The sequence below is a fragment of the Misgurnus anguillicaudatus genome, chromosome 8, assembly GCF_027580225.2.
Source record: "Misgurnus anguillicaudatus chromosome 8, ASM2758022v2, whole genome shotgun sequence".
Lineage (NCBI taxonomy): Eukaryota > Metazoa > Chordata > Actinopteri > Cypriniformes > Cobitidae > Misgurnus > Misgurnus anguillicaudatus.
In genome coordinates, this window is record NC_073344.2 from 9,542,841 (window position 1) to 9,567,767 (window position 24,927).

General features: G+C 37.9%; 1 protein-coding gene across 1 annotated transcript; it reads left to right on the forward strand.

Annotated features, from left to right (window-relative positions):
- The first annotated feature begins 474 nt into the window (after window positions 1-474).
- On the forward strand, window positions 475-24,927 carry ap1m3 (adaptor related protein complex 1 subunit mu 3). The gene is made up of 12 exons (XM_055213534.2): window positions 475-684; window positions 2,939-3,095; window positions 3,208-3,275; window positions 3,684-3,814; window positions 6,605-6,752; window positions 7,549-7,675; window positions 12,367-12,509; window positions 15,507-15,578; window positions 15,873-16,031; window positions 18,241-18,366; window positions 18,452-18,527; window positions 24,483-24,927. Exons 1-12 carry the CDS (start codon window positions 643-645, stop codon window positions 24,503-24,505), a joined length of 1,272 nt encoding a protein of 423 aa, XP_055069509.1. The 5' UTR covers window positions 475-642; the 3' UTR covers window positions 24,506-24,927.

Here is a 24,927-nt window from a genome sequence, read left to right on the forward strand (position 1 = left end):
ATGCAGTTTATACTTTAATGCTTGAATTGTTTATTAAATAAATGTATAATATATCGTTTATATAATATAATAAAACCAACAAAACCAGCATCAGCCTAAACTAATGCAGATTTAGATACCACATTGATTCTATTTACCGTACTGTTTAATGATGAGCTGTCACAATTGTTGCTTGTAAAGTTAGTTTCAACACATTCGTAGTCGCTTCACGCTTCAACGCTCAAAACTAATCCACTTCATTAATTGTATATAAGGCATTCTTGAAAGTCCAAAAAGCTGTTAAATTGAAGTCGTAAATTTAAGGTGTGAACAGTGCCGTTGAGCTACAGACCGATCGGTGTATGACATCAAAGCCCCGCGAGAGTGATTCGAAAGCTATGCTTTCGAGTTGCTCTCGCGGAACTTCAAAGTCTTGGCGATCGGTCTGCGCAGCGCAGCTCCTCATGAAGTCGAATAATAGTGAATGGAGTGAACCAGCAACTACAGCAACAGGCTCTGAAAGCCACGGAACCGGTTAGACGTCTCAAAACCCGGAAGACAAGCGTGTAAGAGATGGGGAAGATCTCTGTTCATTTTATTTAATTAAACGTTAACAAATCGCAAAACTTGGACATCTGTCGGTCGCTTTAGCTTTTGATCAGGATGGCAGCGTCCGCGATCTTTATCCTGGACCTGAAAGGCAAGGTAAGACAAGCGCGTGCACCTGTCACAGGATGAATAAAGGTCGAACTCGTCGTATAATCTCAAGATACACAGTGTCACTTTATATAATGCCCAATAAAAAAGATAATTAAGCTTTATAAGCTAGTTTAGAAAGTAAATATCACCTGAATACATCTGTACTTTAACAAAACTCGTGGATTTTCTAAAGCAGTACATATACATAGTTTGTCACTGAATTATGATACACTTTACCAATAACTAATTTTTAAAGACGTTTTAGTACACCACGATGTGCTGTACTTGATAACTTTACCATTTTTTTTTAAATAAAGTGTTTTAAAACAAACTTTTTTTATATATGCTGTTTATGATAAAGATAATGAAGTTGTTTTATCCTGTATAGTACATTGAATTATTGATCTCATCCCATATTAAGAATGCATTCCCCATAATGATAAATCAGATAATCTAATGTACATGTGAAATCAATCTGTTGACTTGCTTAATCCTCCCCAAAAGTAAGCTGTATTTTCTACATGTACACATGGCACATCTTTCTTGACCCTTGCTCTTGTTTAAAGCTTGATCAGGCACAGAACACATGAACTTATGTTGAAAGTGGGGTGAACTTATTGTGAAATATGTTGAAAAGTGGGGTGGATTGAAGTTTTAGTGAAAATAGAGCCTCAGTGGAAAGGATTACCCTCAAATATTCCTCTGGATCCCGGCATCGCTGATGAAAGCTTTCTTCTGTGTGACCTTGAGCAATCCAATATCTCCATAAAAAAACTTATTGTCATCTACCTTAAAAGACAGACTTCATTAATCTTTAAAGTTTTACCCAATTATACACCTTGACTGCTTTTGATATTAGAGATTGTTTTTGATACATCAGTAAAACAAATCTTATGTGCTGAATGTTTAATTGTATATTGGATATAGATTACAGCACTAGATATAGATAGATGTACATGTTTATAGTCTACTGTATATTGATTAAACTTAGTCAATTCAATTTGAGTCAATTCAGGTAGACGTTTTGCCCCATGTTATCTGTACAATTTAAGATAAGCTTGATAAAATTTAAGATAAGTGAAAAAAATAGAGATAGTCAGGGAGAGAAACACAGGGATTTAAAGAGCACCTATTGTCAGATTCACCTTTTTACATTTCCTTTGTTGTGTAAGTGTGTATTAGTACATGCAAAAGGTACAAACCCCAAAGTAAACAATAGTCCCTTTCACACATACAGTCTTTACTTGTAATTTACTGGTAAATTGCAGTTAACAGGTCATGTGTGAACAGAACCTTTCCGGTAAATCAGTGCTCCTAATTTACCAGTAAGACAGGTTGTAAGATTACCAGTAATTTACCGGTAAGTGCTATGTGTGAAGGAAAAAATATAGGATTAGCAGCATTTAGAACGGACGACGTCAGACCGCGCTGACAGCTTTGGGCCAATCAAAAAGTTTTTATACAGATGGCGCGTTAACACCCCAACCCCTCCCCCCCGGCACTGTTTACGGACGTTTCCACACACATGCTGCTTTAAAGTCAAGCACACCTGAAGTTAACATCCACATTTCTTCACCAAATTTGTTTAAGACAGACGGCCGATATATCGGAATATCGGATTTTAAAACCAACAAACATCTTTATCGGTAACGGCCTTCAAAGTCCTTTATCGGTCGGGCTCTACTGTGAAGCCTAATGTGCAAACGCAGGTTCCGTTTGACACCGCCTAACGCAATGTTGTTTGGTCACGAGCAACTTTGCGACTGTAAGCGTTTGGCACAGATGTGAAAACAACAAAATACGGACCGACGTTCACGCCCCCCGACAGGGGGGGACAAACAGGTCTGTTGTCCCGGGCCCAGGGTGGGGAAGCCCCAGAACTGGAACCTATGGAATAATTGTTAAAAAATAAAGAAAATATTTGATTCATTTGATTTGAAGTTCAGTACGCTCAAAATGTCCGGTCAGACTCAGCACAAGTCCGGTGCTCAGAAAAGAAAAGAAAAGAAGAAAATATAGGCTTCATAGAGGAAAATAGAATTCCTAATTCTCCCCATTAGGAATCTGTGACCGCAGATATAGTCACTGCATCGCGTGTGTCATTTAATGAGTACATTGTGAGAAGTTTTGAAGTGATGGGTAATAGTCTTGTATTTGCTTGACCTTTTATTTCTTCATGGTATACCTCTACCGATAAAGTCCTGTTAAACATAAGGTTATTTATTACCTGTTTTCATCTAATTTCTTTTCCATCCCCAAGGTGATTATATGTCGAAACTATATGGGCAATGTAGACATAAATGTGATTGACAACTTCTTGCCCATAATGATGAAGAGCGAAGACGATGCTGATTTGTCACCCGTGATTACTCATGGCTCTACCCACTTCCTGTGGATCAAGCACAGCAACCTGTACTGTATCCTCTATCAGCTTTTACTGTATCTCAGTTTAAATATATAATCTTTCATGAGTCATGAATGTTGTGGTCAGATGAACAGCCCGTCTGACCCTTAACAGCTGTTACTCAGTGGTTGCAATTACAAAGAAGAATACTAATGCTGCCCTTGTGTACTCCTTCCTGTACAAAATCGTGGAGGTAAGTATGTTGCATATCTATCATTTGACAACACCTTTCTCAGCACGACACCTTGTACCCAATTGAAAAATACTTGTATTACATGCAGAGCAAAATCATATGAGCACGAGGGTGTTATAGCCCTATGATATAAGGCCATAACTGCACATTTTAGTGTGATATTGCATTATACAGCAGGCAGTTTAAAGGGCAATTAGTAAGGAAATTCCCCAAAATCTACTTTTTGTACTACAGATTCAAAATCTAGCTTGTTCAGATCTAGGTGTCCAAGCTTGTGATACTATTGTAATTTGAAATGGACAAGAGAACAACATCTCTTATCCAATTAGATTTAAGTGGAACTACCTGTTGCATAATGCATAATATATATATACATTAAGTAGTTTTGTATTGGCCGTGTATTTGCAGGTGTTCACAGAATACTTCAAATCGGTGGAAGAAGAGAGCATACGGGACAATTTTGTGACTGTGTATGAGCTGATGGATGAGGTCATGGATTTTGGGTTTCCTCAGACCACCGACAGCAAGATCTTACTCGAGTGAGTTCTTTCAGAGAACACTATTCATTACTCACAAACATGACTATAAGTTACCATTCACAATTCAAACTGTGCACTATTCATTCTGGTCGTCACTCAGACATCATCAGATTGATTGTTGATTTGTTATTTATATACAAGAATAAAGTCGCGGCCTAGTTTGACGTTAAAGAGTTGGGCTTTTAACCTGAAAGTTGCCGGTTCGATTTACCAAGACCTGCCCTTGAGTAAGGCACCTTTTTCCCAATTGCTCCTCATGCGCTGCAGTGATAGCTGCCCACTGCTCCGGGTGTGTGTGTTAGTGAGTTTACAACTTACAGTGTGTGTGTGTTTCCTACTCACTGGGATGGTTTGAATGTAGAAGACACATTACTTAAGTATGGGTTACCACAAAATTGGCATTACCATATGTCACTTTCAAATGTACGCCTTATAGGGGCTGTTAACATGACATAATTTTCAACTTAAAACCGAAAACTTTCTATGTTTTGCCTAGTTATTTACGCTACAATGGCATTTGTTGGGGCGGTTTCCCAGACCGGACCTTAGCCTAGTCCCAGACTAACTTAAATGTTGGTGTTGTCTTGATCGAAAACAACTTAAATATCTTAAAATATATCAGTATCAGTGTTGTGTCTCGTGGAATACACCAGTAATGTTTATTTATAAAATATGCTTTTAAAAATGGCTTAAATATCATAATTTAACTAAGGCCTAGTCCTTAAAGGACAAGTTCGGTATTTTACACTTAAAGCCCTGTTTTCAGATTGTTTATGATGAAATAGAACGGTTTTGACTGAAATTTGGACATATGATGCTGGCCCGAGAATTTTCGGGTGTTTATTGTATCACCCCTACCTCTACAATGGCTGTATAGGTGCACAGGAACAATCCTTCCTAAAATGCATTAAACTTTCATTTACAAAGACGTGAAACTCAGTGGTCAGGGGTGTTCAATGATATGCTCACACAAAAATCGCTGCAAAAGATGCTTTCCAACAGGTTTTATCGTAGTTTTTGTCCAACTCCATTGACTTGTATTACTCTGCGCCGGGAACATTGTTTGTATTCTTGCAATTGGCAAAGGTGGATTATCGCCACCAACTGGGCTGGAGTGTCTATTATTCAAGCTCTCAACGGAAGAATATACGGGTGTGAGGCGTTTGAAAAAATAGGTCCACAAGTTTACAACAAATGGTAAAACACCTGTTGGAAAGCATCTTTTGCAGCGATTTTTGTGTGAGCAAAATTTCAGTCAAAAACTTTCTATTTCATCATAAACAATCTGAAAACAAGGCTTTAAGTGTAAAATACCGAACTTTTCCTTTAAGCTAATCCCTGTCCGGGAAATCGCCCCTAAGTGTTTCAAAGTGCAAGTTTTTAAAAGTTTTAAAGTGCAAAAACGTGAATTTGTAGTGATGTCATGCTCATGCATAACTTTTCTTTACAAAGTAACACTGACAAATATTTGCCTGGAATGCATATTACAGCATTTTACATCATTGTGAACATTGATTGTTTTGACAACATGGTCTTCTGTATGTGACAACTATTCTAGTAGTAGTTCATTGTGGTTTTGCAAACATCCGTTTAAAACCACACTGTAAAAAATGCAGCATGAATAAAAAAAAAACTTATTGCAGGTCAGTTCAACATATTTTTTATTTTTTTCCCTGTGAATAGTTGACATAACTTATAAAAGTGTTTTTAAGTACATTTTTAAAGTTAAAACAGCATACAAATATATGTTGATTTGACAAAAATGCTGCATTTGTTTAACAGTGTAAAAATATTTACTTTTCATTAAACATGATCAGTTCATTAAAGCGACACTCCAGTTTTTTTGAAAAAAATGCTCGTTTTCCATCTCCCCTAGATTTGAACATTTGATGTTTGCAGTTTTGGAGTCCATTCGGCTGATCTCTGGGTCGGGCGGTACCGCTTTTGGCATAGCGTAGCATAATCCATTGAATCTGATTTCATTTTCCGTTGGTCTTAGTACACGATGTAACTACAGAAGAGTCAAGTTTTAAATAGGAAAAATATCCAAACTCTTTGGTTATTTTTGAGCGTGATGCTAATGGTCTAATCAGATTTAATGGATTATGCTAAACTATGCTAAAAGTGGAACCACCAGACTCTGAGATCAGCAGAATGGATTTCAAAACGGTAAAAATCAAATGTTTCAATTTATGGGAGCTGGAAAATATGCCTTTTTTTAAGTGCAGTGTCCCTTTAAACACTAATCATCTTTATGAGTGCTTATCAAATGTAGATAAGTGTTTAGCTGGTAGTCTATACTGACAGCAACACAATAACCTGTCAGCTGGGGACACTTAAGAGCAACCCACGCATTTGATGCTAATGTACATCTCAGATCATAATTATGAGCATTGTTTTTAATGTGCATGTATGTGTGTAATAGCTAAAGGGTGTGCAGTAAAGGAAACGCTATACGTAAGTGATGGAAATACAAAAAAAGAAAAAAACAAGAGAAGGGTTTGTCTGCCTGTCTGTCACTAGGGGCAGCCAAGGTTTTCCCATGAGCATTCTAACACCAGAGCTTTGTTTACATTACCTGCTTCACCGACTTGTTTTAATTTAAATCTAACAAGATCTGAAAATGTGACTCTTGACACAGCAGATGGCAGAATAAACCCATGGCAAATGTTGATGCAAAGTTTACATTATTCTGATACAATCTTTAATCTGCACTCCGACTAATTGTCAGGTTTTTGTTGGTGAACAGTATTACTATGGCTTAAAAGCTGCACTTTATTTCCACACCAGGTACATAACTCAGCAAGGACATAAGCTGGAGGTGGGTGCACCACGGCCCCCAGCTACTGTAACCAATGCTGTTTCTTGGAGGTCAGAGGGCATCAAATACAGGAAAAACGAAGTCTTTATGGATGTGATCGAGTCGGTTAACCTACTGGTGAGCTAACCAAAAATATAGCATTTTTATTACATGTATGCTGACCAGTTAGATTTGTTGGCATCAACAGCCTTGTTGGGTCAGCACATGAAAGCTGTTTGAGAAAACAGGGTTGTCAGTCTACAGTTTTATGTCTTCAATAACAGCTTTACAGATGCTGGATCAGTTTTACTTAACGTCATGTAGTGCGCGACATCATGGTCAAGGGCCAGATCTCCAGATTTCCTTAGATTGAAAGAAGAAGGAAACAGCTGCACCCAAGTTTTTGTTGCCTTTTTAGTCAGATTCTTAACTCTCGGCATCCCTACTCGACCCCCCGACTGGATTGGCCTTTGATGGATTCATTAGCGCTCCTCAGGGTCATGCTCCAAACGCTTGCAGACAGTACCGTAGCTTGAGCAGCACCACTCTCCTTATTAAAAGCTGAATCACGTCTCCGTGCTTTCTAATGTAGTATTGCTATTCATCCGTGCAGATTTCTCGCTCTGGCTTTTTCTGGCTCTTGTATTCGAGAGATATTAACTTAATGTGGACTTTTTGAGGTTTAGAGTTCCCTGCTGAAAGTTCAGCTTGTACAGTTTAAATATTTTACGGTTATATATTATGCTGTCACATCTTTAGCTATCGCATTATATACTTCAAGCCTCTCTTTGCAAGAGAATTATTACACAAATCACTCGGTTACTGGCTCGCCTGAAGGAGCTGAATAAATTCTTGATGGCAGTAATGGCGTTATCAGACCCGGCCACCCTTGGTTCTGCTTTGCATTATTTCTCTCCGTTTGTGTTCTCCGCAGGTCAGTGCTACAGGTGGCGTTTTGCGGAGCGAGATTTTGGGCAGCATCAAACTCAAAGTGGTTCTCTCTGGCATGCCTGAGCTAAGGCTGGGATTAAATGACAAAGTCCTCTTTGAGATCACTGGCAGTGAGTACACATTTTAAGTAAACTTTCTCAAAACTGACCTTGAACTTATGTTTTCTTGTAGTGGCTCTATTGCGAGTGCTGTCGGTTCATTGTCTCATTTTGTTTTTTTTAAGGAGCATCTCATTTGCACTTTTGGATTTCTTTCCTCTGATTCTCTCCTTGTAATCTTCACCCCAGGCATAACCCAGCAGGGTTCAATCTCAAAGCAGACCAGATCGCAATTATGCATTCTGCATGTACAATGTACTTGCGACTATGCATTTAAGACCAGGGCCAAACAAGTTTAATTGTATATGCAGGACAATCAATATTAAATTAACTGTGATTATGATTGTCAGTTCAATGCCAGCTCAGATGTTTATGACTTCCGTTCATCAGTTGAATAATTTGTATTAAAAATCCATTGAGTTATCTTAACTCATTCCCTGCCAGCCATTTTTTCTTAAGTTGCCCACCAGCATTTTTTTTTCTCAAAAGTTTTCACAAAATGTAGCTAGTAGATCGTAAGCTCTCTGTAAAGTAATGCGTTGTCGCATAGAAGACGTCTATTTTTCTTAACCCAATCACAAGCCCTATAATAGGTAAACAGGAAATAGTCTGAACCTCACGTAATTTCAAACACATTCTTGACTGTCCTAAACTGTAAGTTGAAAAGACGTTAAAGCCAATGTTATTGAACGCAAAATTACATTTTTATTTGAAAATATCTATCCCACACATGGAGGAGAAAATAAACAGGAAGAAAATTCTCAGCCATGATGAAATTCTTATTTTAATTGATAACAAAACAGTTCTTGAAAACTCATTGATGAACTTGCGGATCTTCATAATCAATTACGAGCTCATCGATGTGATCTAATCTGGCTGACATCTTATTCAGATCGCTATTCATGGACAGAGGCTTTCGTAAATATTTAGTTACAACTTATTGTTATGTTTAAACTAAGTTTAATGGTGCAACGGAGAAACATTTAGCAGTTCGTAAGTTGTAACTTAGTGCCCATTTACGTCGTAACTAGGCTACATTGTAACTTACGCACAGCTGGTGCATCCGGCCCCAGATACAGAATGATTATCAAAACATAAACAGAGTTTAAAATTTGTAAATAGTTTTTTTGCTTCAATTGGAAACGTCTCGTGGATAATCGCGGTATTACAGATTAACATAAAACTTCATCAAGAACAAGGTTTTTTTTAATGCAAATGTTTTCTCTTAATTGACGAGAAAACGCGTCAATGCCGGGGAAAGAGTTAAATAGTGGTCCAAATCTTTGAAGTAATCCCTATGATTCAGTACTTCAGACTACAGGAATTTTTTTCCTGGAAATGCCTCAAAAAACTATGTTGTCTCATATTCAACTTCCCATTATACTTTAAGCCTGCAAAAAAGCTGTAGGTGGCATCAAATATACAAACAAGTTCACCTGGACTGAAGCAACCTGATAAACTACGGTCATTTACAGTAGGGCAGACTTCCACTGTTAACGAAATATGAATAGGCATAAAATATTAAGTGTTTTTTCACAATGAGTTGGACAGCCTAGGCTAATTGTTACTAAATCCAGATGGACTGTAGGTTATATATGGGATGCCATATGAAAAGTATTTAAGAATGTGCGGAACCAAACTGGTCTCCTTTGACTCCTGAAAAGTATTTTCAAATGAAAGCATTTTTTTTTACAAAAGACAAGAGTTGGTTTTCAAAAAGCATTTTTGCAAAAGGTACACTTTAAAGCAACACCAAAGAGTTTTTTTTACCTTAAAATAAGGTTTCAGTCATTCATCCACTCTAAACAGGGTGAACAGCACTTTCACATTCGCTTTGCAGCCCTCTATCGGCCAAAACCGCACTAAAGAAGTTTCCAACCGTCGGGTAGCGGTCCTGTAGTCCGAGTGAATACTACAAAAACTTGCTTTATGGCAGACCTACAATCCAATCAGAGCCAGCTATGCCTCAGTATTTATGACAGTGGGTAATGGACAATTACGCTTCTAACCTGTAGGGGGAGCAAAGAGCAAAAACTCTTTGGTGTTGCTTTAAAAAGTAGGGTTGTCTTATTATTCTACTATACTATATTCTAATTTTACTATATTCGTATCTTATATTCGGGACAATATGTCACTTAAAATATTTAGAAATTAAACATTTGGGCACTAAATATAATCACCAATCCAATAAGCGTATTCAAATTTGACACATTGATTGTCAGGTTTTCTTTCCTTAATCGAGGCAAATCATGCTGGGATAACATGGATCAGCACAGGTTTTGTGCAGTCAATATCTGTTTGAGCACACTGCCTTAAAAAAATATAGGGACTTAAAGGTGCAGTGTGTAGATTTTAGCGGCATCTAGTGGTGAGGTTACAAATTGCACCCATCCCTTTTGAAGCACATAGAAAAGCTACGATAGCTGTCACAGGACAGTCATGTCATCATCTGAGACAACGTAGTGACAAACGCATTCTATAGAGCAGTTTGTCCATTTAGGGCTACTGTAGAAACATGGTGGCGCAAAATGGCAGCTTACATGTGGGGGACCCGCAGTGTATATAGATAAAACATACGCTTATTCTCAGGTAATAAAAACAATACAGTTCATATAAGGTCTTTATACACCACTGATAATATAGTTGTCTATATTATATTGCATTGCTGTCAAAAGATCTTTTTAAAAGTTACTGCACCTTTAACCAAAACTTAGACATTTTAAATGTGTTTACATTTTTTGTTTAAATTACATTTCACTCAAATAATAATTTTTTTAATGAGAAAAAAATGCAGAATAGAAGTGCAATGTTTTTATTAACCAAACAGTAGGGCAGTAGATGTTGACCATGCCAACCATTGATAGACAAGTTACCCCTTTGGTTTACTTAAACAGGAAACCACTTTTATCAGATACTGAAAGAAAGTAGACGTGCTCATTTCCTGTGCCACTTCCCACGATAAAGTTGCATTCTGCCACAGACTTTTGTAAAAAGAGTTAAAGGTAGAAGGCACATTTCTTCCCTCACACGTGTTGATTTAAAGCCTAATATACTGTAAACCAGGCCTTATGTTTTCTTACAGTAGAGTGAAAAGACAGGAAAACACTGCCCTCTCCAGGTTCAAACTTGCAAATGCAATGGATTTTTTATTATTTACATTTACAATTATTGTTTTTATTCAAAGAGCCTTTAACATTTTGACTAAAGAGCCAACAATGAGTCTTAGGCCACCATGCCACCATTAGATGTTTTGTTAGTGACCATATATAATTATTTCTTCTCATCACTTTATTATTATACATCTCGAAAAGCCAGGAAATTTGTATGCAGTATTAACAAACAGAATAAAACCAAGTTAAATTGTTAAGTGTTTAGTGTGACACCTCTTACACTTGAGCAATAGCAAGAACCTGCACACTCATTAAAGCAACATCAAAGAGTTTTTTTTACCTTAAAATAATGTTTCCAAAAAAGTTTCAGTCGTTCATCCACTCGAAACAGGGTGAACGGCACTTTCACATTGGCTTTGCAGCCCTCTATCGGCCAAAACCGCACTAAAGAAGTTTCCAACCGCCGGGTCGCTGTCCTGTAGTTTGAGTGAAAACTACAAAAACTTTACAGTAGACGTACAATCCAATCAGAACCAGCTATGCTGCAGTAGGCTAAATTATTAATGACAGTGGGTAATGGACAATTCCACTTCCAACCTGTAGGGGGAGCAAAGAGCAAAAACTCTTTAGTGTTGCTTTAATTTAATTTAATTTAATTCAATGATTTTATTTTATTTTATTTTATTTTATTTTATTTTATTTTGTTTTGTTTTGTTTTGTTTTGTTTTGTTTTTTAAATTAAATTAAATTAAATTAAATTAAATTAAATTAAATTAAATTAAATTAAATTAAATTTAATTTAATTTAATTTAATTTAATTTAATTTAATTTAATTTAATTTAATTTAATTTTTTTATTTTATTTTATTTTATCCATGTGTACTGTATAAGTGAAAAAGGTACTTGCAGTTCTAAGTGCCAATCACTGTCCAGGAAGGCTTTGCTTGTGAACCCAGGGGAGCCAATCAGAGAGCTATAAGAGAGCATTGTAACCCCTTCCCGACCTTTAGTCCCTGTGGTTGATGTCATCAATAGGTTCCCAGCAGGCCTCCACTGCGGTGGAAGACACAGAGCTCGAGATCTTCTTATGTGACCTCTGAGAGCTCTTTCATGTTCCACTGTAAATGTCACTCCTACATAGAGCAGAATACATTCATACATATAAAGAGAGTCACATGCAGACGTTCTCTCATGTCTGACAGGCATCTGCACCGAATGGGCTATTGAAATCCCACAGCTCTGGGTATTAGTGAGTTTTAGGGCTCATAGGCCCTAAATCATTAAGATACTCTTCTGTAGTCACTGCTTACCTCTTTGCTGAGGTCAAACAAATAAACTACCTCCACAGACCTGAGTGCAAAAAAAATGCTTTTGTTTGCATTTTCCAGGAAAAGCCATTAGAAAGGTGTGTGTGTGTGTGTGTGTGTTTACACCTTTATTTATTTATTTATATATAGGTATTTGTTAGTGTCTGTGTGTACTTTTCAACTTGATTTACCAGCCTTATATACATCACAGTCATTAGTGACCGCTTTTCTTATATTAAAATTCACCCACTGTGTCTCTGGACATCTATTTGTCTGGTTTCTCATAGGGCCAAAAAACAAGTCCGTGGAGCTGGAAGATGTAAAGTTTCATCAGTGTGTACGTCTCTCACGCTTCGAGAACGACCGGACAATCTCTTTCATCCCACCCGACGGAGAGAGTGAACTCATGTCTTACAGACTTAACACCACGGTCAGCACTACATCCATATAATGAAACCTGTCAAGAAATTTAAAATCTCCACACCCTCTGATTCTCATTGCTGTAATGCAAAATATATTTAGACATCATATTAGTATTTGTTGTATTGCCCTAAATTGAAAAACATTATATTACAATATTAGACTTTTAAATCTTAAAAGGTACTCCAACTATGAACAGGGTGTATGCGTTAATATTTTATATCTGCCTTCAACTACTAAAATTCATTGATATAAACACATTACATTTTTTCATTACTTCAAAAAAAAAACCCTACATGTAATACTAATTTTAACCTATGGAGGCCGCCATTATGCTTTGCGTTCTAATATTTGTTAATGTGTAATGGTTGTTGTGAAATATTACTACAGTGTACTATAGTAAATACTTTGGTTTAAAATACTTTGTTTTGATCTTTTATTACCATGTTTTCGGTATTATTCTTCATTTATGTTACTCTCTGCACTCTTAGAACAGATGTGTTAAAGGGCCCATGGCATGAACATGTTAGCTTTGCACTTTGTAGGTGTGAGCAAAAATGAGGTCATTGAAATTTAGCCCTCCTTATGATGTCATAAGGAGCTCTTATTATAATAATGCCGCCCCCTTAATAAGCACTATCCAACCATAGCACTGCCATTTAGTGCATTTAGTTGGCCAGGTCGCTCCTGTGAATGAGATTTTTAATCTCAGTGAGTTTTTACCTGGTTAAGTAAAGGTTTAATAATTAGAAGAGAGAAAGAGAGAGAGTAAAAATAATTGACAGCACAATTGAGTTTGAATTGTATCAAACCACCATCATTGTGATCAGTGTTTGAATTTCGTCAGCTCATTTGTATTTTAAAGGACATACCCAAAACGACACTTTTGGCTCATACCTAAAGTGGCAATGCTAAAATTTTCATGCCATGGGCCCTTTTAAAACAACACCTTAGTGTTGATTCTGGGACAACACACTTAGGGCCTGGTTACACGAGAATGCTCAAGGGTGAAAACGTAAAAATATTTTTTCGGATGTGCATTTTGTTTACACGGTGACATCGTTTTTGGGGGTTAAAAACGCAAAAAAGTGAAACCACCCTCCAGAGTGGAAATCTTAAAAACGATCTACCCTCGCGTTCCTGTCTAAAGGGTAAAAACGCAAAAGTCTGCTCGCTGTGGCTTTTGTCGCGTACGCGTTTCGTCACAGGCATACACCAGTTTTTGAAAATAACAACAAACATGTCAGAATATTTCTATATGTCAGACCTTCAAGTTGCCATAGCAGCTCTGATAAATTTACAAGTCTTTCCAGCAGTTGTACGAAATATTGAATATTGAATCAAATTGTTGATGCTCCAACATCGGAGGCAAACCAGACGGCTTTGGACGAGACCTGGGAGAACAAGGAAGAAGGTTGTATGCAGGCCCGTGGACTGGGTGTTGTTGTGTGTCAGTGCTTCACATTTCCACCTAGCTGCCTGGAGTGCATACTACATAGAATATCACACATTTTTGCATCACCATATGCATGCAGATTTCCCCCTCAAAACGCTTGTATAAACACGGAATCAAAAGTAATAACGCAACGCCACTTTTGCGTTTTTTTTTTCAGATCGTTTCCGTGTAAATGTAGCCTTAATGCGTTGTCCCAGAATCCACCCATCTATGTGTTATTATTGAAACAACAAATTTTGTGTTACTTTTAACACAACTTGTGTTTTATTTTAACACAAAATCAACACAAAAAGACACATAATGTGTTAAAATTACATATAATGCGTTAAAAGCTATACAAAAAGATGTGTAAAAAATAAGAGTGTATGAAAGGGCTGACCAGACAACCTGATGCTGTTTTTTAATGAAATGCGAAGCAAATACTCCCACCTGCTGTTTCTTCTTCCTGTTTTCGAGTGTGTCATTTTATAATCTCTAATTGAGGACTTAAATCATTATAAGACCACTTTAATGCGTTCATACCAGCCACGGTACAGGTGTCAAGCGCGAGTGATTTCAATGTTAAGTCAATGTAAAGACGCGTTTACGAGTGCCTGGAGGCCTCGTGGCGGGAATGAGGCGTTTAGCGCGGCTTTCACGCACAAATGAATCGAGTAAACTCAAATTGTTCAGGCGTCTTAACTACACGTGAATAGCGCATTTTTGCCGCCTCTACCCCGTTTGGTGTGAATCCAGCATAAAACTAATGATATTGGATATTGGACACACTCACTTTTCTCAAATTTGTCAAAGTGCCGTCAGTCAAATCATTACACTAGATAGGAATTCCCTAATGAATTAAACTCCATTACGCAGTAACCTCACTGTGGTCAAATTTTATAAAAAAAAATTACAAAATGGAAGCCCCCGATTAACTTTTTTTTTAGTTTATTAAAACTATGACATTTGCACTGTTTTTATTTTCACATTTATATTGCCAATCCCAGTCTTAATCTATTAAAAAATACATGTGTTTATAACCGGGGTACCTTAAAGCAACACTATGTCGTTTTTTTACCTTTAAATATTGTCTCTAAATTTATTTCTTTGATAGAACAAATTTTAACTGTACAATTTTTACTGTTGCTGCAACCTGAGCAGCCTCCTAGCTGCTACAAGCACACTCTTAAAGTGGCGGTGGAGGGTAGAGCACACAGCCCTGCCCCTCCCCCTGCCTGCAGAAGAGTGTCTGATACCAGGCATGGTTGCGTTTTTCAACCACATGGGGGAGCTGTAAGTCATTTTTACATGGAAACTACATAGTGTTGCTTTAAATATACTTTTATATTTAGATACTATTAATTATATTTAGATACTACTACTATTATTATTAATAATAATAATAATATTATTATTATTATTATTGATTTATTGAATGTTTCATCTAGTTATACTGCATTGCAATTTGTATTCATTTGATGTGATATTACTTGTCCAAGTCATTTGAGCGCCTAGATTAAGTGACAGCAAAATCTCTTAATTCTTTTCTCTGTCATGGCTCTGTTTTGACAGGTGAAGCCTCTTATATGGATTGAGAGCGTAATAGAGAGGTTCTCTCACAGTCGAGTAGAGATCAAGGTTAAGGTAGAGCTACACGCATCCACACAAACATTCACTCTCCATCTACACACTTCACTGAATCCAACATTGCCTCGTCCAGCACACACCCTAGCTTCAGTAATTAGCTTTCAGGCTTGTATTCTGGGAATGGCTCTTTTAGTTTACCTGAGCTGTGTCCAAAAAGTTGTCAGATTCTGACGTAAACATGGTTTGTCCTGTTGCCCTTGCCATATCGAAACTTAAGCTATTGAAAGTTCAGCGTTAAAACTTAAGTTTGTTGTGAGAAGTTTTGCTATAGTCCCTCCATCTGTTTTTCAGGCTCGCAGTCAGTTTAAGAGCCGCTCCACTGCCAACAATGTATCCATTCTGGTGCCTGTTCCCAGCGACGCTGACTCGCCCAAATTCAAGACCACCACAGGTCAAGCTAAATGGGTTCCTGAGAAGAATGCCGTGGAGTGGAACATTAAATCGTTTCCTGTAAGTGACTTTAAGATGCATACATTTTTAGCATGTCTCTGTTCTAAGAAACTATTTACACTTGTAATTAAAGGGACCGTCCACTTAAAAAAAGGTAATTTTCCTGCTCCCCTAGAGTTAAACATTTGATTTTTACAGTTTTGGAATCCATTCAGCTGATCTCTATGTCTGGCGGTACCCCTTTTAGCATAGCTTAGCATAATTCATTGAATCTGATTAGACCATTAGCATCGCACTCAAAAATAACCAAAGAGTTTCGATATTTTTCCTATTTAAAACTTGACTGTTCTGTAGTTACATTGTGTACTAAGACCGACGGAAAATTAAAAGTTGCGATTTTCTAGGCAGATATGGCTAGGAGCTATACTCTCATTCTGGCGTAATAATCAAGGACTTTGCTGCCGTAACATGGGTGCAGCAGGCGCAATGATGTTACACAGTGTCCAAAAATAGTCCCCTGCTATTGAAAGTTACCAAGGGGGCTCTTTTCGGGCAACTTTTTATTTTCCGTCGGTCTTAGTACACGTTGTAACTCCAGAAGATGGTCTAATAAGATTCAATGTATTATGCTAAGCTATGCTAAAAGTGGTAACGCCAGACCTGGAGATCGGATGAATGGATTCCAAAATGGTAAAACTCAATTGTTTAACTCTAGGGAAACTGGAAAATAAGCATTTTCCTTTTAAAGTGGAGAGTCCCTTTAAGGGTGTTTTCACACCTAGTTTGTTTGAGCCCTCCAAACGCTCTCAGAGCAGTTCAGGGTGTATGTGTGAACAAACCAAGTGATCTCAGACCCCCCTAAAGGGACCCAAAAGTGAACCGAACTCAGACCACATCAGGAGGTGGTCTGAGTACGGTTCGCTTTTGGGTTCTTTTGTGGTTCGATTTCTTTTTGATATGTGAAATCAATGAGGTCCTGGTACGCTTTGCGTGTTGTTTGGACATTGTATTAAAATCAACTGCTGCACAAAAAGCTGGGATCTGAGTTTTTATAAAGTTGTGATGTGAACAAGAAAGGGTCTGAGATCACTTCAGTTCTGAAGAGGACCAAAAAAAGAACTGGGTCCTCTTTTGAGTCCACTTTATTGTGAACACCAAAAGGACTCATTAGGCTAGTTCCTTTTCTGGTTTGCTTTAAGTGAACTGGGTTTGGTTCTTTTGAAATGAACTGTATGTGAAAACGCCCTTTTAAATGTGGTGATTTATTTGCAATACAAGATCTTTCCACCAGGTAACATCTAAAATTAAAATTTACTGTGACCACTTGCTATTGTATTACGAGGTCACTTTTAGGTTTAGGATTACTTACTACATATAATTGCTCCATATCAGCAGTGTGTTACAAGGTTTAAACCAAGCGTGCCGCACAAGCCCTGAAAAGTGAAGCCAAAACGTCTCGATCGCCCCCCCAGTGACTGGTCCCAGTATAGGTCATAAACCCCGCCTCCCCATGTTATTCAATGGGACTTGAGACCAACTACAAAATTATCTTCTTTCCGAAGCTGGTTTCTGTCATTTACTGTAGTTTTTATCATGCTGATGTAAATGCAAGTGTTTGTTTTTAAAATAAGTTTGTTTTTAGTTAGTTATTTGATGATATAAAAACGGTGGTGTCACGTCATGATTGACAGCTGTGATAACGTGTGATATGCGCATTTTGCGAGGGCGGGGTCTTGATTTCGCTGCTTTACTTCCAGCTCACTACTGGGCAGGACTGGTCCCAAAATCGCTACTGCGCAGACTCAAGACCCAAGATGTCAGCGCCGTATCGGGACACTGGCGGCTTCATCTTTCACCAAAAGAAGAGAGCGAACAGGCGTCGTCCATCTTTTTTTACAGTCTATGGTTTAATCTTGTAAAGATCACTAAAGAATGTGGCTCGTCCATAATTACCTCTTTGTGGTTTGATCCGATTGAATCTTAATACAAAGTGTCTCTGTGTCATTGTTATACAGATGTTTGTATAATTTTTGTAAGAATATGTAAGAATTAAGACTCCCTCCTAAGTGTCTATTTAGAACAGGAAACCAGGAAAGTTTTTATGTGTTTTGGCTGTTCATTTACACGACAACAGCGTTTTGGGGTCCTAAAAATGGCAACTTTTTTAAGACGGGTTTCGGAGTGCAGTTATTAGTGATGTGATGATTTTGGCAAAGATAATCAGACAGATGTTTCAATACTTAATACTGTGTCCTTATGTATGTTGAAGGGCGGGAAGGAGTTTATGATGAGAGCTCATTTTGGACTACCAAGCGTGGAAAGCGGTGAACTTGAAGCCAAACCACCAATCACAGTGAAGTTTGAGATCCCTTACTTCACAGTCTCTGGCATTCAGGTATACCAACAACACATTCAGCTTTTAAATATATCCTTTGAAATTTGTGGTTACAATTTCCAAAACTTTATGTGAACCAACACAGGTGCGATACTTGAAAATTATCGAGAAGAGCGGATACCAGGCATTACCTTGGGTGCGTTACATTACTCAGAGCGGAGGTAAGACACGTTCAAAAATTCCCTCACACTCAAATGCACACTGGCACACTCCTACTCGGATTTCATTCGGATATAAAGTTTACCTTCACCCTGCGTACAAGTTCAGTGAACATGAGCCTCGTTCTCTCTACTGTCATTCACTCTCTCTCTCAGACACACACATACGGCACAGTTTGATATAGTAGACTATCAGTTTTCCATTTGCATCAGCGACACCAGAGGAGAGAGAGACACTCTAATCTCTCAACCCTGTTCACTTATTCATAAGAAATGCAAAACAGACATCAAGCCTTAAAGCACAGTGGAATTCTACAGATATACCGGAACAACCGAATCAATAACAATTCGGAAAAAAAAACTTTTACATAGTTGCATACAGTTTAAGCTATTTTAGGAATAACTCTGGTTTGCCAAGCTAGAAGCTCATCTGAGACTACATAATTTTTAGAAAAAGTAGCTACACTACAAAAAGTATGGTATACTACATTTAAGCTATCTACATGTCCAGCTAAATATTATATTTTTATTTCTATATTTAATTTGATGTTTTATGTATGTTACATTTAATCAGGTATTTTTGGCATAATATAATGGCTTGTGATTCTTATCTTATATTAATAAATTTAACGTTAATTAAAGGTACAGTGTGTACATTTTAGTGGCATCTAGTGGTGAGGTTGCGAATTGCAACCAACGGCTCAGTCCACTGCTCAACCCTCACTTTTGAAAGGCATAAAGAAGCTACGATAACCACCACCGGACAAACATTTCATCATCGGAGACAACTTAGTAAAAAAGTTTGTACGTTAAGGGCTTCTGTAGAAAAATGGTGGCACAAAATGGCGACTTCCATGTAAGGGGACCCTCTGTGTATGTAGATAAAAACGTCTCATTCTAAGGTTATAAAAACATAACGATTCATTTTAAAAGGTCTTTATACACAACTGATAATATAGTTTTGTATATCATTTTGCATTTCTTTCAAGAGATCCTTCTAAAAATTACACACTGCACCTTTAAATAAAAAGAGAACATAGCCTAAAAACATCAAAAATAAAGTAAACCGCAGCATTTACAAAATATTTAAAGACCCAAAATGCCAAGCAGGGACTTCTGCACAGCAGCTCGAGCAATTAAAGGTGCAATGTGGGACTTTTAGCGACATCTAGCTTAGTGACTGTGAATTGCAACCAACGGCTCAGTCCACAGCTCACCCCTCCTTTTCAAAACGCATGGTGAAGCTACGGTAGCCGCCACAGGACAAACACGTCATTCCGTAACAAAATGCGATCCGTTATCCTTTTTGGGATACTGTAGAAACATGACGGCGACTTCCATGTACAGTAAGGGACACCACTGATAATATAGATAATATAGTTATGTATATTATATTGCATTTCTGTCAAATGATCCTTCTAAAAGTCCCACATTTGAATCACTTTTAATCAATTTAAGACAATTCACTCTTAAAAATAAAGGTGCTTAAAAGGTTATTTTACAGGTTCTTCACCATTTAAATAACCATTTATTTTATACATCTAAAGATGTAAAGAACATTTTGTCACTTTAAAGAAGAAGGTGCTTTAAAGAAGCATTTAGACAGAAAAGGTTCTTCTATGGAATCGTAAAGCACCTTTATTTTTAAGATATAAGACATATAAGAGAGGAGAAAATTTAGGGTGACCAGCGGTGAAGGCCCGGGTATACTTTTTTTCCGCGTCCGCGTCCGGCTCGCGCGCGCACGCGTCCGCGCAGCTTTCCGAGTATAGTCCCCGCGGCTACACGCAGATGGCCGCGTTCGACACTATACGCAATACAAATGATTTCTTATTCAAATTATTAGTCTAACAGGCTGTCAGGGCAGCACTGATTTGGCGACATTTACAGTACATTAAAGCTCACGTAACACACGCTGTTTCTGCATTTCTGATATTAATCTGGAGTACCTATGGAGTAGTATGACATCCTTAATATCTCTGAAGAGTCTTTAGTTTAATCAGATTTATAAAAGAAAGATTAGCTTTAACGAATCTTTCCGATAACGTACGAAAAAATGAAGAAGGAGGAGTTATAACACGGGAGGAGCGAGTAGGAGTCATACAACACTATACAACACTGTTTTAACTTATGATTCACTACATGTTCGTGTGATTTATATAATATACACGCGCCTATTTCCAACATAAGACAGAAGTCTTACTTACCACGTGTAACTCGTCATGACCCGGTTCTGAAAATCCACCGCATCAAACACACACGCAAAACTCCGCTGCTAATCCGGATAATAAACTATATCCATTGTTTCCATAAGGCTGGATGTCTTCTCCTTACATCCAAAAACACACTTCTTCTTGTGCCATTGTTGACTTTTGAAATTAAACAAGGCTGAGTGGCGTGATAACCTGTTAGCAAGCTCTAGCGTCTCCCGCTGACTGACGGCTGGGCGGGGTTTTCCGCGGGAAGTTTTCCGGCGGAAGCCCATATAAAGAAGTGATACGTATCGAAAACCCCCGAAACGTCAGTTAGAACCGTAATCGAAAAAAATTAGCCGAAACTTGTACGAGCCCTGGCGAAGTGCATTCGGCACAGAAATACTCTGAAACACGCCCAACTGCATTTTTGACACTTTGCCTACGTTTAGCATGAGGAAACAACTCTATAACTGTGTTAATAAGTCAGAATGCTTGAAATACCATTAAACCCCCCCTTTAAAACATTAGGATAGGTGAAGAAAAGTAACTGATCCACCATTGCAAACACAGTTTAGAACAAACAACAAGACAACAAAGAACAGGAATCAAATAAACATGCTCCAGGGCTTTCTGTTCTTGGAAGAAGTAAAAGTTAAAGAAGAAAAACGATTGTGTGTGTGCAAATGCTGTCTATTTCCTTTGTATAATTGTTTATAGTGGAGTGCCCTGTCTAAATATTTTCACGCGCATGCGCTGTTGTACGCGGACTGTACGCGCACTGTCCGCGCGGTCTCAAATTTTGGGCTGCACGCGGACGGTCCGCGCGGCCGGCCGCGGACCCTCTTGATGACGAAAATGACGTCATGCGGATGGCGCGCATACGCGGACGTCCCTAGTATACTTTCGGCTTGAGGCTACATGAGATTGACGGCTGGCCCACCCAGTCAGAATAGAGACACAAAATTAAAGCAAAAGAAATCACGCATAAATGATAATAATCTCTGTAATTATAATAGCTCAAAAACGCATTATTCAGAAATCAAGAACTATTTATATACAACGTTTATTATTTGCGTGTGTTTCTAAACATTACAAATGTTAACATTCAAGCCATTTTAAATATTTGAGTGCAAGATGTTAAAGTGACCTGGTTTCTTTGCACAAAGAAACGCACACACACATACTGAAATGGACACACACTTATAAACCCCTTAAAAGTTTGTAAACATTGCCGCATCTTCGGGTGGGCGGGGCTTAGCTGGAGGCAAAAAGAGCCGTGGAGGCAATGTTGACGAGCGTAAGCTAGCATGTTTAAGGAGGGATTTATTAAACATGGATGCACAGTGACCGATTCTGCGGGACCGTGACAGCTATTTTGTAAATTAACTCTTGCGATTTTAACCAGGTTTTGGATATTTCCTAGCCTGACGTTGTCATACTCAATTCTAGTCAGAATTTGAGTCTGATACCGCTCCATTGAGCTAAAATTATGAGGCGTGTCTCAACCGAAAAATGCCTCTGCACTCAATTGGATAGACATACGACCAATCAGAGCAACGGAGTGTGTGATGTTGAAATGGCGTCTTTAGCAGCCTGACCGAACTGCTAGTAATTTCGCTACAATGATACTAACATCATTGTAATTATACTAAGTCTGAGTTAGCGAAGGTACATCAACACCTACTATGTTTACAACATTTCATTTATATCACAACATTAAGTATTTACTAAGTCATACAGTAAGACTTTCTCTTACCATTTGTACGTTAGGTGAACTTCATCCACGACGATAGCTATACGTTGGCTTGAAAAATATCGGAGCCTAGCATGTCCCTCCACTTATTCAGCAGTCACGATTCCAGGCTTCCGAAAAAAAGCTGGCAACGACCGCTAATTATATCCATCTCGTCGTGCACGCCGAGTTGCATCGCCGTGATACCCATTTCAGTTGCTTCTTTAACTTTGTCCTCCATAGCAAGAACGGCGAAAACATAAACAAATGCCTTGATCGCGTTTCTCTGTTCCTCTTTTTAAATCAATGCTCTGTCGATATCTTTTAGAACAGACTCAATGTCAGAATCCACACATCTGAATTCACCAGCGGCAGCCATTTCATTGTAAACAGATTGAACACACGCGCTCTTTGGTGACGTGGTTGATACGTTACTGTTGATCATCTGTCCATCTTCGTATAAAGCCCGCCCTCACAATTTGATTCGTCGGGCGGTTTTGGTATTCGCATAGTAGCTCCTCAACGGTGAGTCCCCAGACCGATCTTCCCCCGTTTTTCAAATTGTGGTGGGCGGGGCTAAGATCGGCTGGCACCCAGGCTAGATATTTCCTAGACAACATATGAATTACTTTAGGGTGGTTTGGGAAATTTTGTCAAGGCTTATTGTCTAATGTAACCTATTGCTGGGCTAACTATGATTAGCAATGTGGATATTTTAAGAGACCATTCAAAGGATGGCACACACATTTATCGCTGTATGTTTGTTTAACATTTTAGCTAAACAATAGTGCTGAAGGTTGGCAACTTTTCACCTATAAAATAGAAACTTGCTGATGTGTACTAGATAAAACCAACACACCAGTACATATGTATAGACTATTTAACTTGATATTAAGTGGGCACTGCAAACACGAGCGTTATTATCTCCGTTTAGTCTGTACGCCATATTGCATTCAACCACAAATGTCTTGATTTCTGTGAAGGAACGTCTGCTGGGATCCGGTAAAACTTTATTTTTGAACCAAAAGTGCTGTTCCTTTTATTCTGGCAGCCAAAAACACAACAAGACGACATTTTAAAGTAAAACCCTCAAACTTTTAGCGCGCCCGCTATTAGTTCCTTCTTATTTTTTGCCTCCAGTTAGAGCGGTGACGTCACAGTGACGTAGGCGAATAAGGGGTCTATATGGCAACGCACAGAGACGTGCGTTTTAAAAAGCATCCAAATACAGAATCTCTCTGCGCTTCACAGGAAACACACCCAAAATTATCTCAAAATTCCCCGGTCTTGGCAAGTATTTACATAAAAACAGTCAGTTATGTCTTAAAGTGAACGTAAACAGTACATGGATCTGTGCTTATTCGGTCTTAAAGTGGCAATATAGCTATTCTCAAGAAATCTGCTTATGTTTGCTTATGTTAATCAAACAACAGAAGACTTCTGTAGCTTTAAAAAGATTAATTACATTTAATTAAAATAATGAAAAAGACTAAAGATGTGTTCTTATTCATTCGATTATATTTCTTTTCCTTAATACTACTGTTATACTTCGTTTGCAACTTTGTTCTTTTATATTTTCATTTCTTGATTTATTCTTATTTTATCTTCCTTATATCCATTTTTGCTGATCTAAAAATAATTTGATCCATGACTCATATGACTCAAAAAACATAATGTAATCCATTTAATCACTATATTGTAAAATTATGCAATTTAAGAGTAGGCATCATTGAGGTCCACTCAGTTTAACATTTCTGGTCTGATTGTTTGATTATTTAGCTCGCTTGGCTGTAAGCAACACATACAACGTGACATTAAAAAGCGTTTTGTTATGTCACTCTCTGTTGAAGAAAATGGTTACACTATTACATAAAACATATTACGCTTTTGTCATGTTAATTTGGTAGCCTAACTAATTTTACTTAATTTCCCCCAACACTGATTCCAAAATGTTAGGCACCCCAATAGACAGGATAACATGCACAATTTATAACCAACAGTTTTCTCGCTTTGCTTATTCAACTTTGACAGATTATCAACTGCGGACCAATTGAGAGAGGGCACATGTCAGACATCACCAACATGTGTTGATTCTCCCGTCTGTCCTGTTTCATCTGTGAGACAGCAGGTGCCCTGCACCCAGCAGACAGGCGGCTGAACCCATCCTCTTGATTCTGCGCTTCTGGATCTGCACATCTTCGGTCCGAGTTCAGGATTTAAAAATTCAGACGCTGAAACTACAGAGGAACTCTATCAAACCATTGTTTTTTAATGTAAACTCATAAATAATTTAAATTTGGTGTAGGTGTATTCAAAGTCTGGTAAAATATATGTCTAATTTATGTTTCTAATGTATTCTATTTAGACTGTTACACATTTTCAGGACCTGCTATCTTTTCTTAACTGTTTTACTGTAGGTGATGGGACTCACATTGTGATGATCTTACATTATGTCTATAAAGCTGCATAACCTCAA